The sequence below is a fragment of the Aplidium turbinatum genome, chromosome 2 (genome assembly GCF_918807975.1).
Source record: "Aplidium turbinatum chromosome 2, kaAplTurb1.1, whole genome shotgun sequence".
Lineage (NCBI taxonomy): Eukaryota > Metazoa > Chordata > Ascidiacea > Aplousobranchia > Polyclinidae > Aplidium > Aplidium turbinatum.
This window is the reverse complement of record NC_137473.1, coordinates 54,325,613-54,341,326: the sequence shown is the minus strand read 5'-3', so window position 1 is coordinate 54,341,326 and position 15,714 is coordinate 54,325,613. Positions and strand designations below refer to the sequence as shown.

Here is a 15,714-nt window from a genome sequence, read left to right as displayed (position 1 = left end):
GCCCGCGATGAATCTGCACACCACGCTTAGCCACATTCAACAATTCAGCGCAAACATAATTGATTGAAACATTTCTAGTGTTGCAGATGTCAATCAACTAACAAGGCACAGCATGACCAATGACCATGTTATCTGGGATTTCTTGCTCCGTTGAAGGTTGAAGTGGGCAGTGGCTAAACTGTTCGCTCAATCAAACCAAGCGCTTCAGGGCGCACCACGTCACAATGTAACCAGCTCATAGTTTGTGACGTCATAATCGTCAACGAGTCGCCGCACGCTGCCGTTTGGAGTTTTACTCCCGGTTTCCATAAGCGTCAGGGTTGCCATATTGGCGTTTTTCCTGCCAAATTCCACAAATTTGGCGTTTTTTGAAAGCGTTTGGCAGGAGAAAATTACGTTTGGCAGTTTGGCATTTTTTTGGCATTTTTTATTTTTGTGTCTGGCATTTTTTTGTAATTATTACGGTACTGGTACAACTCACCTCTACAGTTTTTTCAAAAAAGTCCATCAAAAAAGTCCATCAAAAAACTTTAATTTATGGACTGGAAACTCCGAATTCCTGATTTATTGAAATGGAAGCTCCAGACCAGAGGCCACTGGCCAGTCTCACCAGTCACCAACCAAAGTTGGAGTTGGACTGGGCAGCTGGAGGGATGCGGTTTTGACATTTATTTTCTTGCCAATAGTAAGTGTTAACAGGGTATGGTTAATGATGCGCAATCGCACCGTTTGAGTTGAAAGTATAGCTTAGGCCAGAGATCTTGTAGAAATTTGAACCGGATCGTATTTGGCCTACCGGTATGCTGTACTGTGTATGAATGGCTGGCTGGGCAAAACACGTTGACATACAGGTAGGCCATAAACCTATAGCCTACGGGAGGCTACTGTCTCGAAGAGCACACGGTCACTGTGCAGCCTACCAGGAATTTTGTTGACTTGAGCTGCTGAATTGGTACCGGAAGTTCCTCACCAGTAGGCTACCGTACATGCAGTCAATTATATATGGCATGTAAAAAAGCATGTGAAAATGACATGCGTTTTTTTATCAGATTATAATCAAAATCTAAAATTGTGGTCTGCAAGTGCCGCCCCTAGACGTGCCGCCTGGGGTGGTCCCCCTTCTTTATATACGCCACTGTAGATCACCTTCAGTTAAGCTTATTCAAACAGAATATTTGCAATGCAAAAGTTTTAGACAGCTGTTTGATATTATAACTGCATGTGAAAACCCATCGGATGCCAGAATAGCTCCACATCCACTTGTAAAAACATGCACTACAAGGCCAATTGGTTTTTATCACCTTCGTCTGGTTGCGCTTAGTTGATGCTTGATAGCTCCAACTATGTGGCTGCATACAACCTTTGAAAGTTTGTTTTAATTTAGCTTGATACATGCAGTTTGTGTATTATTATTCATACTAAGTGGTCTATCAAGTTAAGTTAAGACAATATACCATCAGACAGAGCTATATGTAGCACCAAATAGTATGGTGTATGACCTTTCTGATTAACAGGACAAGTACCGTAACTACTAACACTAACAGTTTGGCATTTTTTTTGGCAGTTTTTTTTGAAGCCCTGAAAAATTTGGCAGTTTTTTGGCGGTTTTTATAAAACATTTGGCAGGCAAAGCTACTTTGGATCTGGCAACCCTGATAAGCGTCCAAATGTAACATCCAGGCCTGCAAGACCAGCATTTTCTTCGTTTCGCGATAAAACCCTGATCTTAGATACATAAGAAATTAGAGTGAGGCATTCCACGATGCAAGGAAATCCTCCGCAGGAGATGCAGTTGTGTGTCACATTACTTGGTGACAATGTTACAACCACAACAGGACACAACCACAACTTTGAAGAGTTAAAAAGAATCGTTCTCTTAACACACTCACATTTTCAAGTCGAGACGCCACTCCTCCCAGTCTAGTTGTTTGTCCTGGTTCATGTCGGCGGAGTGCATCGCATCTTGGATGTCCCGAATACGATCCTTCTTCAAGGACAACTTCTCCAGGACTTTGTTGTAGCCCTGAGAAAACAGTTATGTGAGGTCATAATTGAACAAACAACGTTACCAAAGCTGAAACTGTTACAATGGAAATGCTGAACTAGATTTTGGTATTTGTGCTGGAAATTCGAAAATCATCTTAAAATCAGCCCAGATGAAAAAATCCATCATTTAACATTGATTCAAAGTATGCAGACGTTGAATCAATGTAAAATGACGGATTTTGCTGTCTGATATCAGCAGCATCTTTCAGTGATGCTTTTTACAAACAAAATTGATACTAAGTGGCAATGATATATTATGAAGTAAACACGAAAAGCCAGTTTAGTTTCAGGCATATTGCGTTGTTTCAACGTCTTTCTTGGTTATGGTTAGTCAACTTTTTAAAATCGTTATCTTGTGCCACCGTGTTGCAACAAATCCTTCTAATTTCGGTTTGAGCGAGTTGGCAGCTACAAAGACGACCGAGGAAATAAATCGTCGACTGAGATAGAATAACAGCAATATCATTATCAATAAAGTTACGCAATCGATTGAGTTTCGCTTTTAGCAGCATGATCGTTGCTTACTTCACAACTGTACTGTGGATGCAAACGACCTATTTTAGCCTTATCTTACTCGTTGAATAAGGACCTTCTGATGATTTTCCTTTTAGGTGAAACAGGCTGTCAAGGGTTTAGAGACTAATAACTATATTTGACTAGGAAACTGTGTTCCGAAAGCTGGTGCAAACCGCTACTATCACAGCGAACTCGCAGCATCACCAGCATCAGGCTAAAACAGGTCGTTTGCATCGACAATTGTGAAGTAAGCAATAAAGTTATGGGAACTGAATGCATGAGTGGCAGGTTACCATCACCAACCAAATCCACTTCTAAGTTGACACCATCGTACTCACCCTCTTGATATAATCCGATATCTCGAACTCGCTCTGTTGCATCGAGATCTCCGCTTTCACCTCCGAGTAAGTGTCGTTGATGATGGCGAGGAACATATTCTGAAAGTCAATTTGTTGCGAACCCGATCAATTATTATTCAAAGATTCTTAGTTTTTAAGTTGGCACAAGACGCTGCTGGAAAGCAATTGGTTTCGCCATCCAAGACATGCGGTCATTCCCTTCCTCTTCATTTTGTGGGCGCAGGACAATACAATTGATGATCATATGATCGATGTTTCTCAGATAAGTAGGTAATTATCATAGTTAGTGAGTAAATAATAGTAAGCTATCATCGCTGTACTACAGTAGTAAGTTGTCGGCTGCATAGCAGAGTGGAGAGAGCGCAGATTCGAAGTTCGTAAGGGTGCCGGTTCGACACGGCCCAAGAGCATGCGGCTGTGTTTCTGGCAGGACACTTAAAGGCACGCCTGAAAGTGGACACGAAGATTGGCTTCCTTGCCTTCCCGTCCACATAGTCTAAATCTTCAACCGCCACGCATAAGGCTGGATACAACAAAAAGCTATCATCGTCATAAAGTAGATTGACTGGAAGCAAGCGTGACGTCAGTTGGCTCGTTGAACACATGTTCAGTTTCATGGCATGATCCTCAGGAACTCACCAGCAAGACAAAGAAGACGAAGAAAACGTAAGTGAGGAAGAAGATGGGGCCGAGGACACGATTCGCTGCCTCCAGTTCGTGGAAGTCAAAGTCTCCCAAAATGATCCGGAATTGCGTAAAGCTGAAAATTAAACAAACGTTTAAGCAATGCAGACAACAACTGGCCTACCCTGATATTTCAGGAGGAAAACGGACCCTGATGTTTCGGGATGAAGACGAGGCTTCTTTGAAGCAAAATGGAGAGTGAGAAAAAATACGTTTAATTAAGCAATGCAAACGGTTACAACGTGAAAAACTGGTTACAATGAAAAATTTAAAACTTGATACAAAAGGAGATTCTTTTCTTCCACGACAAATTAAGCATCGGTGTTGATGCAAACCAGGCAACTGCAAGGTATCAGTAGAGATAATGCCGTTTGTTACTGACATTCTGACGTATATTGATCCAAAGTGATTAGTTGGAACGTTGATTCAACGTCGGTCAAATGTATTTGAATAAGATACTATTACTTACATGCTCTGAGGGAAAGTGCTGAAGTCTTTGACCTGTGTGCCAAACACCAGGTACCCCAGCTGGGCGTAGGCGAGGAAGATGATGAAGAACATAATCGCGAACCCAGCTATGTCCTTGGAGCACCGGGAGAGAGTGGACTGGAGTTGTGTCATGGTGCGGTTGAAGCTGAAGAAGAAGACATGAAATGAGGGATTCTTTTTCAAACTGATAATTTTATTTGGTTGACGGAGACAACGTTTTTCTTCAAACTAAGAAAAGCTTTTACCAAAGATTTTACTTAAGAGAAGATTTTACTATGCCTGTTATAAAGTTGTAGCCTACTCAAGAGAATTTAATATTCGAAATCGCGATACACACAAAATAACTTGATATAATTTGGACTCGCCGTACGTTTTTCTTGAATATATAAGAAAAGCTTCTTCGGAAGCTTAATATCAACAAATTTATCGTGTTTGTGAGGGATTGAACTTATGAAAGACCGATCACCTAGTTCGAAGCCTGAATTAATGACTATGGAAGTTTCAAGGGTGAATGATACCGTCAAAATATTTTTTAAAAAAATGGGTGAAAAAACTCCACCTGATGTATTTGAATATCTTGATCCAGGCAAAGAAAACGACAACTGCCACCATATTGTTGTATTGCATCTGCCAGAAACCAAGGAACTCAAAGTCGGGATAAGTTAGCGGGTTGTTGAGGAGGGTTTGCAACAGCGAGTTCACCGTCACGGTTCGGTAGACATTGAAAGCGAGAGCGACCAGCGAAAGCTGAAAGCAGCATGTTGGATTGTTGGTGTTAATAGTAGACGTGCACACTTCGTTCAATTGTTCTTTTTCTTTCGCATGAGACTATTTTTTTAAGTTCATGGTAGGTGGTGAAAAACCAGGTCAAGGTAGCTTCGAGAAGTGCTACCATATCATGCACTCCATTAGATGGTCCAAAAGGAGATGCATGGTAGAAAGTGCCTTAAATAATTGGTACTCAATGATGATATGATCTACAATTGTACCTATGTGGCGCATTGTTAAATGTAATACAAAGAAACAAACATGATGAAACATCTAATATCATTTTTTCACACTCTAGCACAGACATCTTATCCCTGACTACACATAAGAATACTGATGAACAAACAACACCTGCTACAACCGCCCAAGGGCAGCACATCTAAACGCAAACAGATATAAAGCTTCAAATAATTTGACAACATACCAAGATAACCAGGATGTCAAGGCAATTCCACACGCTTTTGAAGTAAGAGCATTTGTGCTTCCGAATTTCTAGAACCTCCTCCACAATGTAGTACAATATGAAGAGCATGTAGAGACACTGCATGGAACAAGATACAACATAACGTTGCGCTGTGGTGTGGTGGGTAGTTACTTGATGATGAAGGTTTTAATATCATGAGGATGTGGAAGTTTGTAAAGTCATTAAAGGTCCCGATGGAGTGAAAATAGAAAATTCCATTCTCGAGTTTCATCAGTGCATGCACCACTGATGATCCCAAGCAAGGGTGAAACTCGTGTATGGCGTCTTCCGTTTGCGTATTTTAATATTACAAAAGTACATTGGCTGTTGGTTTATATACCAAGCCACTTGAAGTTTTGGACTTAGCCTCCTAATGAGCTTTCTTGGGCCATAGACCAACTGAAAAGTTAACTCCTCATCAGGACAATGAGATTATAATTTATCTTAGCAAGCATCAAAAAAACATTGTTTGACGGTTATTTTCCGCAAAAATATCATTGTTGCCGCATCACCTCGCAACCCATAAGGAAGTAATCGTAGCCAGTGACGTAACGGATCAGCTTCACTGTCCTGAACTGCCAGGACGGGATCGCGCCTCCTGTGGCAGGAAATTCCACAACCAATCTGTGACACGAAAGGTTGAGGTTAGATTGCTAGCGACAAAAACATCAGCTGTCAATGCCCAGCAATATTTTATAGACTCCAACCCAGGTATGTGTCATTGGCGATCAATTCCCATCAGCTACAATCTTATGTCTGGTAGTTAAAGGCTAGCAATTGTAAACCAAAAATAAATTCCCTCATTCTTGAAAGTAAGTTATTTGTAACAAATTTCAATTGCAACAGACGCTGTTATAGTTTTAAGCTATTTTTACTCGTATTCTGATAAGTATTTGAGCTAAGTATGAAAATCTTGTTTGAGAAGGGGTAAAAATGTGCGAAAGAAGGTTAAGAATCACTAACTTACATCAAACGGAGAGGAAAGTAAGCAAGCCAGTCTGCTTGTTCACTTTCAAGCATGTCATTGATTGTCGAAAGCTATTTTAGATTTGTTCGTCCTATCAAAACAAATGGGGAAAGATCATAAGACCATCAATGGAGAACAACTTGAGCCTACAAATCGCACCTTACGACGCAGAAAAGGTTGATATTGGCGTTGTACACAGTGAAGTCAACAAATACAACACGGGTGCCACGATCCAGCCACAGATTCTGCTTCAAACTCTCGATTCTGGCCAATGAGAGGGCCTTGGTGCCAGCCAGGTCCTAAAACATTAAGTCAGGATATTTTCAACTCGCTACAGCCAATACGTAGAATAGATGCGGTAAGTAAAGACACAAATCGTGTGCCAAAAGGGCTGCTTAATTTCTCAGAACTTCATTATCGTATAAATGTAATTTATCATGGTATTTGGTACTAATCCACGCACTAAAGACCGAAAGCATATAGGATGGAGTAGTAAAAATTTACTTTCTTTGTGTGTTTGTTTGTTTGTGTGTTTGTTTGTTTGTGTGTTTGTTTGTTTGTGTCTTTGTTTGTTTGTTTCTTCGAGTGTCTGTAAACAAGCACGGTTACCGTGGTGATCGCTGCACTAGTTCTGATTTTTAAACCATCCAACCAAAATGAAAGTCATTCATCTAGTCGGGGTTGAAATAGCATTACCAATTGAACGCGGCCAAATCATCGCATCATTGCAACCAAGGAATACAATAAGAAACGTCGACTTAATTGCTGGGTTGCCAGATTAAGAATTTGAACATAATGCTTTCAATTAGAAATCAACACTCTACCGAATGATTGAAAATTAAGGTTGCCAGATTAAGAAATTTGGATAAAGACAAAACGCTACAAATTATTATAAATTAACATTCTACCAAATGATTGGACATTCCACTATCCCATTAATTGAAAAATTAACAAAAATTGAAAGCTGGTTATGACAGTCAAGAAATCATTAAGGCGTTAAATAAATGGAGAAATGTTGACTCGGATAAGCTGAGATGTTGCAAAATAAAAAGAATTTAGAGTTCAGGGGTGACGAACCTTTTTGCAGTCGCGGGCCACTTTCTCAATTACACATAAAGTTATCGAGCCACACAACTTTTTAATCGTAACCTACTATGAAATGTTTTAGAAGCGACTCAAGATATTATTCATGAAAGTAACAAACGGCAGATGAAAGTAATAAAACCAACACAGTTGAAATTATCTTACGCAGAATCGAAACATACAACAGTAAAAAATCGACCAAAAATACAAGGTGAAGTTGATGAATAGCGTTTTCACAACTTTACCTTATAGCTTTCCTATTTTCTAACTTTAAACCCTGAAACTTACTGTTTAGGGCAAGAAAATATCAAAGGAAAGGTGTACCAGTGAAGGCTTAAAACAGCTTTGAAATGTTTTTTGTCTTTAATGCATGAGTGATTGTCAAATTGTTTTGCGGGCCGCACAAAATTCTTTGACGGGCCGCAGGTTCGTCACCTCTGATTTAGACTTTTGGAGTATGAAGCAAAATTTGGAATCAACTAAATCAAGCAACAAAATTAATGTTCTCGCTATTTTTACATCATTTCAACATTGCTACGCTGTAAAACGATGCAAGAATATCGCATTTTGATTGAGGATGATTGTTGAAGCACAGCAATCCAACCAGGGGTACCTCATAATAACCGTTGGGAGAGTACCAACTGACGTAGCCAGTATGCTCTTGGCCGGCCGATAAATGGTAGGTCCAACTATTAGAAACGGTAAAAAATACGAAAGAAGTTTAATAGAATGAAAGTTAGTTACAATATATTTGCATAGAGCCACATATTCAATACAAAAGTAACAAAATTCATTTTGACCCAAAAAAATTGAAGCAAAAAGTAAAAAAAATAATAATAAGAAACCGAAAAGTTGAAGTAAAAAAAACACAAATGTGCGATTATAGTCGCTGCGCCAAAACACCACACGCAGTTTAATACCAATCAATCGATTTCGTACTGAATATGTGGTTTGCAAAATTGTACACTCTTAGGCTACCTGGTAATAGCCACCCCCGGAGTAGGTGTAGTCTAACAGTCCCCAGTGGCTAGATCCCTTCAACTCATCTTCGCTTTTGTACTCCCAACTGTGATGAGAGCCACAAAAACAACGGATAGAAATTGTTAGTGAGTTGCATCACGCCAGAGACAACAACAATGCACTGCAGGTGGTCAATGTACCAAGCCCGTTGCCATCTGCGCCTTCTCGGAGCAGATTCTGTTCTTAGACAGATTAAACCTATTCATTTCTTCAACAATGTGAAACTTCAAAAAACATGTTAAGAATGTAATCCAATGTAATGTGGGGGAAATCCATATTTTGATATTTACAACGCACTCTTACGCATTATTAGGTTTGTTTACTCATAAAACAATAAAACGAGAAATATGAACAGAAAAAGATGTGCAAGAAACTAACAATCGATACGCGTGTGGTATCAGAACTAGACTAAACTTGGAGCATTTCAAACCTACGTACAACACACCACTGCTTTCGTGTACAACGAGCTTTCGTATGACCACTGAAAGTAATAGTCCGCGTATGGTTCACTACGTCTCCAGACAAAACGTGGGAAACAACATGACTATCATCAAGTGATTAACTACTGTAGACTATTTCATCTAGAACATTATGGTTCATCAACGCTTCATAAACGAATGCATCCGACTCACGCGGTGCCATTCTCAGGACCAAAAGGATCAATATCTTCCTTCGCTTTCGAGTAGGAATCGTAGCAAGTCGTGATCTCCTCTTGAAAGTCCGGATGCACCTCGCAAGATCCGTTCCGGACCTAGAAGCGAACACGTTTTAATTTTCTCATCCTCTTCAAGATAATGGTCGTTAATGGTCGAGATGGCCGATGACCATGGCAACTAAATCGTTGGGAATTCGTTCAATGTTGGCTTTGCAAGTGCCATGGCTGGCTTTGTCAACACATGGCAACAGATGGTTGACCAGACAATGAGTAATATTTTCACCATCGCATGTTAGAAGTGAAAAAGAGCTAATGACTTACCTGTGTTGTATTGCTATTTAGTCACCTGCCCTTACACTGATGCCTCCATTGTTAGAAAGTACAGAAGCATAGCATACAATCACGATCAGAAGAGTTACGAGTGTCGGTAATACAACACATTTTTCAAAGAGCAATAATGAAGCTCACATTTCTGACATCAGTCCGCTCCCATTCTCACAAGACAAATTATGAGCAAAATCAAACATGGCAAACAAAAATCAAACAACAGCAATGATGTAATGATATTATGCATGGTAGGTTTGAAACTTTGAAATAAATCGTGCATGCGCGTTTCATATAGGTCAATATGTATATAACCATTAACCAGATTATCCACATATATAAACATCACATACATCACACACACATCTCTTCGGCTACTTGGGCGGACCATAAATGGAATGCTAAATAAAAATCAAGTACCACCAGACTCCATTCGTTCATCTCCGACGCCGACAAACGTCCCATCGGCTTGACACTACAAAGACAGGCATGGATGCGCCTCAACCGTCTTCGCACGGGCGTCGGGCTTTTCCGCTCAACCATGCACTAATGGGGAATGGCCTCTTCCTCCTCCTGTGAATGTGGTGCCGAGGAACAGACCGCAGACCACATCATCAATGACTGTACCATCTTCAAGCACCTAACGGAGTGGAAGGTCTGCGTGTCATGGATGTTGAACCCAAAGACTGGCTGCTGTCTAGTAGCCTTCCAGTGTAGTCTGGGAACATCGTGAATCTGGGGTGGTAAAAGGATAGACCCTCGGCCCCAGAGGCTCGCACGACGAAGAAGAACATCACACAAATAATTTTTACTGAGTAGAGATTTAAAATCTCGTGTGAAATGTTTAAATTCAGTGCACGGGGGGGAGAAGGGCACAGACGACAATATTTCTGATACAGTAGTACATTAGATTGAGTATAGCTTTTAAGAGCATGATCGTTGCTTACTTTACAAATGTAGTTACAAACGACCTGTTTTAGCCTGATGCTGCGTGGTCGCTGTGATAGCAGTGACCACGCAGCATCAGGTAGTCAGCTGTCGTAACGCAGTTACTTAGCCATGTGCTGTGATCGATCGTCATAGCACATGACTAAGTAACTGTGTTCTGAAAGCTAGTCTAAACCGCTACTACCACAGCGGGGTCTGCTACTATTCGGTGAGTCCGATTCGGTGAGTCCGATTCGGTGAGTCTGATTCGGTGAGTTCCTAACCTCTAACCCCTAACCCTAACCCCAAACCCCTAACCCTAAAACGGCAATGATAATTAGGCTACGGTACCCAATAATTTTTAAAAAAAATTGAAAAAATCCCCCGTTAAGGGATCGGACTCACCGAATCGGACTCACCGAAACGGGCCATTCCGACCACAGCGACCACGCAGCATCAGGCTAAAACAGGTCGTTTCTTTCCTGATAATAATAAAGATAACAATATACAGATGGATCACAGCGTAGAGTGATATTGCGTAAAGCAATTTCAAGCAATCCATGACAAACCTTCAATTGTCTCATTCTGGCGACGCCGAGGAGTTTGTTCTCATAATAAATGTAGCCGAGATCATCTTGTGATACGTTCTGATTGTTGTACCACTTTTCCCAGAACAATCCATCCATCAAGGGGTTTTCTGCAAACTGCACAAATATATTCCACTTTAAACAACAAATATTACTAACACTAAAGTGCTCAATGCCAAGCAAAAACGGCAAGTAGAGAAAATTACATCAAATCTAGTTATTACTTTATAAAACCTCTACAGCCGTTTCACCCTAAAAAGGGGATCATCAGAAGGTTTTATTTAAATGGAACTTTAAATTGATTTTGATACTATTTAAATGAGGACCTTCTGATGACCCCCCTTTAAGAGTGAAACAGGCTGTAGTGTAAAGGTTTTAGAAAGTAATAACTATATTTGATGTAATCCCACTTTTAGAAATAAAGGCAGAACGCTTGAAAGTGGAAAGCAAAATGTAGTTGGGAAATCGATTGTAAGTTGGATAGACTAGCCTCCAGCTAGTAAATTCTCGCTTCAAAATGAAAGAAGTAGTGAAGTGAAGGCAGAGACACACAAAAGCAAATATTTGATTTCACGCTGTCCCAATCTATCCAGCCGATATAATCTGCTTATGGTGTTATGCAAAACCTTGTCTAATTTTCAGCCAATAAATGATCATTTTTGCATTGATTCATCATTTCATACCGTGGAGCACATCATAAAACATTAAAACAACGTTCTTTGATGATACTTGAAGCTTTAAGAATATCAACAAAATGAAGTGAAATTAAACTTATATATAGTTTTGAAAAACTCTCCCAGCAAATAGTTATTGAAAACTTTAAAACATGATTTTATTTAGCTACTAATGCCATGCACAATGCGCAGTTGCGCACTGTACATGTCGTACAAATTAAAAGGCTGCACGTATTGCCAACCTGAGACCTACAGAATATCTGGGGTCCATAAAGCTTCACTGGGGAGGCGAATTCAATAATTTTAGGAAAAAACAGCAAATTAAGTACCGGTACATGTAAGAATTAAAAAAACGTTCACTCAAGGTCATCCTCAGAGGTTTAAGGCAATCTGCATGCTTGATGCTTTTGAAAAAGGTTCGCCACTTTAAAATGGTTGAGAGTCAGTGCGATATTGTGTTGTTTCGTTAAAGCGTCATCGACACAATAAAACTGAATACACGAGATGACAGACAGTCCTTACTCTCCAAAAGTCCTGCATTGTTGTCATCCCTCTGAAGGTGTTTTTTGTGTCCGGGAATTGAGAGTCGATGAAGAGCTCCTGCATCACCTTTGTGTAGTAATAATGGGTGGAACTCGTCATCCCAAACGTCACTGCAATGTAAGATATGGGCAAGAATGGTGATTGTGAATCGTAACAATGGTGTTTGTGTGTGCAGATGTTCTCCCTGTGTCAAAAGAGGGCACGTGTCATCGCCGAGGCTATGAAAGGTCACGATGCTTTCAGCTGAATATTTGATTGCCATGATATTTAACTCTATGACTGGAAACGCTTTTATTCCGATACCATTTTTGCTGTTTTAGGTGCTTTAGAAGTTTAATCATCATCGAAAGCGCTGTGGTTTGACAAATTCAACACATCTACAAGAAAAACATAAAATAATCATTAATCATGCTGCAAAAAAATTAAAACTGTTTGAAAAAAAATTTCAAACGAAAACAAATATAATATATTTCAAGAGGAACAAACAGAGATGAAACAAAGTTCTTTTCAGGAAAACCAATTTGAAACGAAATTAAAACAAAACATCTTTGAAATATTTCCGCCTTTCCCACTTGTTAGTCTGAATAATTGGTAAGCCTTTATAGAATGTGGTTCAAGACCGTCCATTTCTTAAATTGTAATGGACTTTCTGCGTTCGAAAATTTTTGTCTGTTCCGATTTAACAACAAACAACAAAGTAACATAATGAGATACGGTACGCAACAAAATTAAAACAAAAATCTCTTCGTCAAAACGAAACTAACTACTGTAGTCCCCGCTTGTTAATTCCACTTCGGGACCGGACAATTTTGGGCTTATTAAACCGCCTACCGCTTATTAAGCTGGGGACGATTCTCTGCCACTCCTAAACATTCAGTGATTCTGGACCGAACCAAATTGAGCTTAATAAGCGGGTGGACCTATTAATCGTGGGCTTAATAAGCGGAGACCACAGTACTATATTTCAAATCAACGTTTAGTTCGAACGGTTACACAAAAAATATGTGAAAGAATAGAAAAAGGTGCCGTAGTGTAATAAGCGCAACAGCAAAAGTATACGAGCACTATTGTGCGGAGCCTGAAGTGTCTAAGTGCTCACAAGAAGCCCTATAAGCAGCGGTCATGGCTAGAAAGGCTGAGAACAATAGACGAGCGATGTGAGTACAATAGACGAGCGCCATCATCGAAAGCGATAACGAGAAAAGTCAACAATGGAGTTCCCTCGATTACGCAATCAAAACGTCACTTTTGAGATGGAAACTTTAACATCAACACAAGGCAGATAAATTTGCTGCAGTATTCCTATCTTGAGCAGCTTTCCTCGAGCGTTGGAACCAAAATACACAAAACCTCACACACGTTGCTGTATCACTAAATGTATATTTGTTATGTAGCTTATTCCACATCTCAAATATCACCAAAATTTTATTTCGGTGATCTAACTTTTTACCATGCCATGCCAAAACACACAGTGAATCTTGAGGGAACGGCTTCCCGAAACATGGGGATGATGCTCATATTTACAATGTGTTTCTAGTGCGCATGCATGCAAGGAAAAGCAATGAAACTCTTATTTGACGAAATTACCAATTGTAAATAAACGCTCCCGACTTCTTTCAAAAGCAAGCAATTTAAAACTTATTAATTTCATCATATTACAAAATTTATAAAAGATGGATCTGCCGCTTCACCTGCCCTCATCAATATTTATGTTTGTATTGTTTACTTGGAGTTTATTAAGTTGAATAATAAATTATTAATAAATGTGAAGATAAAACAAACTCCCCAAGTATTTTTCTTCTCCGGTGCGAGAAACTAATAAATAACTTGGATAAAAGTTAAGAATGTTTGAGATCACGGAATTGAATGAAACGTTGCGTGTCTGTAGCGTGGTGGAAAATCAAAGTGCTGTCAATTCGAATCCTGCACAGAGCACAGGACAGTATCTTAACAAGAAACTTCACGACAGGCTTGATGATGGATTGGACTAGCTTCCCGCTGCATAATCCAGCCAGCAAATCAGCCATTTTTTACATTGATTCATGCTTTGCAGACATTAAATCTACGCAAAAATGTTTACGTTGGCAGTCTAAGCCAATCGCGGATTACAATTTTAATATAACTGACATCACCACACGTCATAATTTCAACATAATCACACATTCTGCGTTCAATTTCTATCCACAAATGTACGTACACACGCATAGAGTGATGAGGAAGCAGATGTACACCACGAGTTCCCGGATGGTGGTCCGGATGTAGAGCTCCCTGTCGGCTTGGGTGTCTTCAGTTTGACGAGTCCCCCACAAACCTGAAGCAAGATTTGAAAATCGTCAATAAACTTCTCAAATATTCGGGTTCGATTCGAATATTCGGGTTCGGGTAAATTGCCGAAATTAAACTCCGATTCAGCCTAAATTTCAAAAATTACACTGTTTTTATATTCAGTGTTGAAATTTAACTGAAATTTTTGCATTAATGAAACGAAAAGTGGATTATGAACTTAGTTTCAGTACTTGTAATCTGTATTACTTTATTCAAAGAAAAATCCATATATATCTAATATTTAATATGCAGCTTGTATTTCACACATTATTAAACAAATAAAAACGATTACTATTTTTCCAGAAGTTCCATCTAAGTTGAAGAACCAGCAATCGACTAAAGTGATGTCTCCAAGTTTGCAACAACAGATAGCCAGTCAGCATTAAGCTACTGGCCATTTCCTCAAAGAAACAGAACAAACGACGCCAAGGGCAATAAGGTATATTTATGCCGCAGGTTAAATGAATTCTTATCACAGCCTTCACCGGAAAATATAATACTGCAGCTTGGAGGTGGTGATTACCACAAGAACGTGAGACTGGACAAAGTTAAGAAGAACACGACTTTTAACAGTCAATAGAATAATTGAGACAAATCTACCAACAAGTTTGCACTGTCATTGTCGTTGCTCGTGCTATTGCAATATACCTGTGCTCATAATGGTGACAAAATACTATGACAAAACGTAACATTAATCAAATCTTCGAATAGTGAAAACTCCTGACTTTATCAAGACTATGACGTAACGAATAAAACAAAACGTGCACAATTATGTGCAACAAAAAATGGGAAAAAGATTAACAGTAACCAAACACTTATCTATTGTTGTAGGTGCTAGTAGACAGATCAGGGCGACACAGCGGCCATTGTGAAAGGTGTCAATACAATTATAACGCTTTGTACAGGAAACAATACAGGTCGATACAGGATACCCCTCATACTACAGCCCGATTAGGAACAACATGAGATACATCTTTGATGCTGATAACGGCAAATTGCTACAACTATTACAACAAACTTTCTACTACAACAGGGGGTCTCTCGATGAGCCTATTTTTTCGAAACAAAATATTTGTCATGACAAGGTTTCATAAACCGTTGGTGACATTTCAGCCTTCATTAACTCTACAATGCAAAGATGGCGATATTTCAGTCTATCATTTGACATGATAATTAAGAATTCATACATTTTAATCTATAATTTGGGAGCTGAAGATTAACTTCAATCTAAGCTGCTGTCAATTGTACGCTAGTCTATCTGACCTCGTAGCAAAAGTTTAGCAG

The 15,714-nt window shown here is 39.5% G+C and overlaps 1 protein-coding gene across 3 annotated transcripts in view; it reads right to left on the bottom strand.

The window, feature by feature from the left end:
- LOC145786090 (polycystin-2-like protein 1) overlaps nt 1-15,714 on the bottom strand; it is a 29,187-nt gene that overhangs the window by 10,630 nt on the left and 2,843 nt on the right. For all 3 annotated transcript variants that reach the window (XM_082597746.1, XM_082597737.1, XM_082597752.1), the window contains 13 exons: nt 14,303-14,416; nt 12,085-12,215; nt 10,871-11,005; nt 9,028-9,146; nt 8,354-8,441; nt 6,452-6,591; nt 5,838-5,949; nt 5,287-5,403; nt 4,654-4,841; nt 4,075-4,239; nt 3,561-3,681; nt 2,901-2,999; nt 1,890-2,023 (listed from right to left, as the gene is read on the bottom strand). In XM_082597746.1, coding sequence (XP_082453872.1) covers nt 1,890-2,023; nt 2,901-2,999; nt 3,561-3,681; nt 4,075-4,239; nt 4,654-4,841; nt 5,287-5,403; nt 5,838-5,949; nt 6,452-6,591; nt 8,354-8,441; nt 9,028-9,146; nt 10,871-11,005; nt 12,085-12,215; nt 14,303-14,416 — 1,663 coding nt within the window. The remainder of the gene's footprint in view (nt 1-1,889; nt 2,024-2,900; nt 3,000-3,560; nt 3,682-4,074; nt 4,240-4,653; nt 4,842-5,286; nt 5,404-5,837; nt 5,950-6,451; nt 6,592-8,353; nt 8,442-9,027; nt 9,147-10,870; nt 11,006-12,084; nt 12,216-14,302; nt 14,417-15,714) is intronic.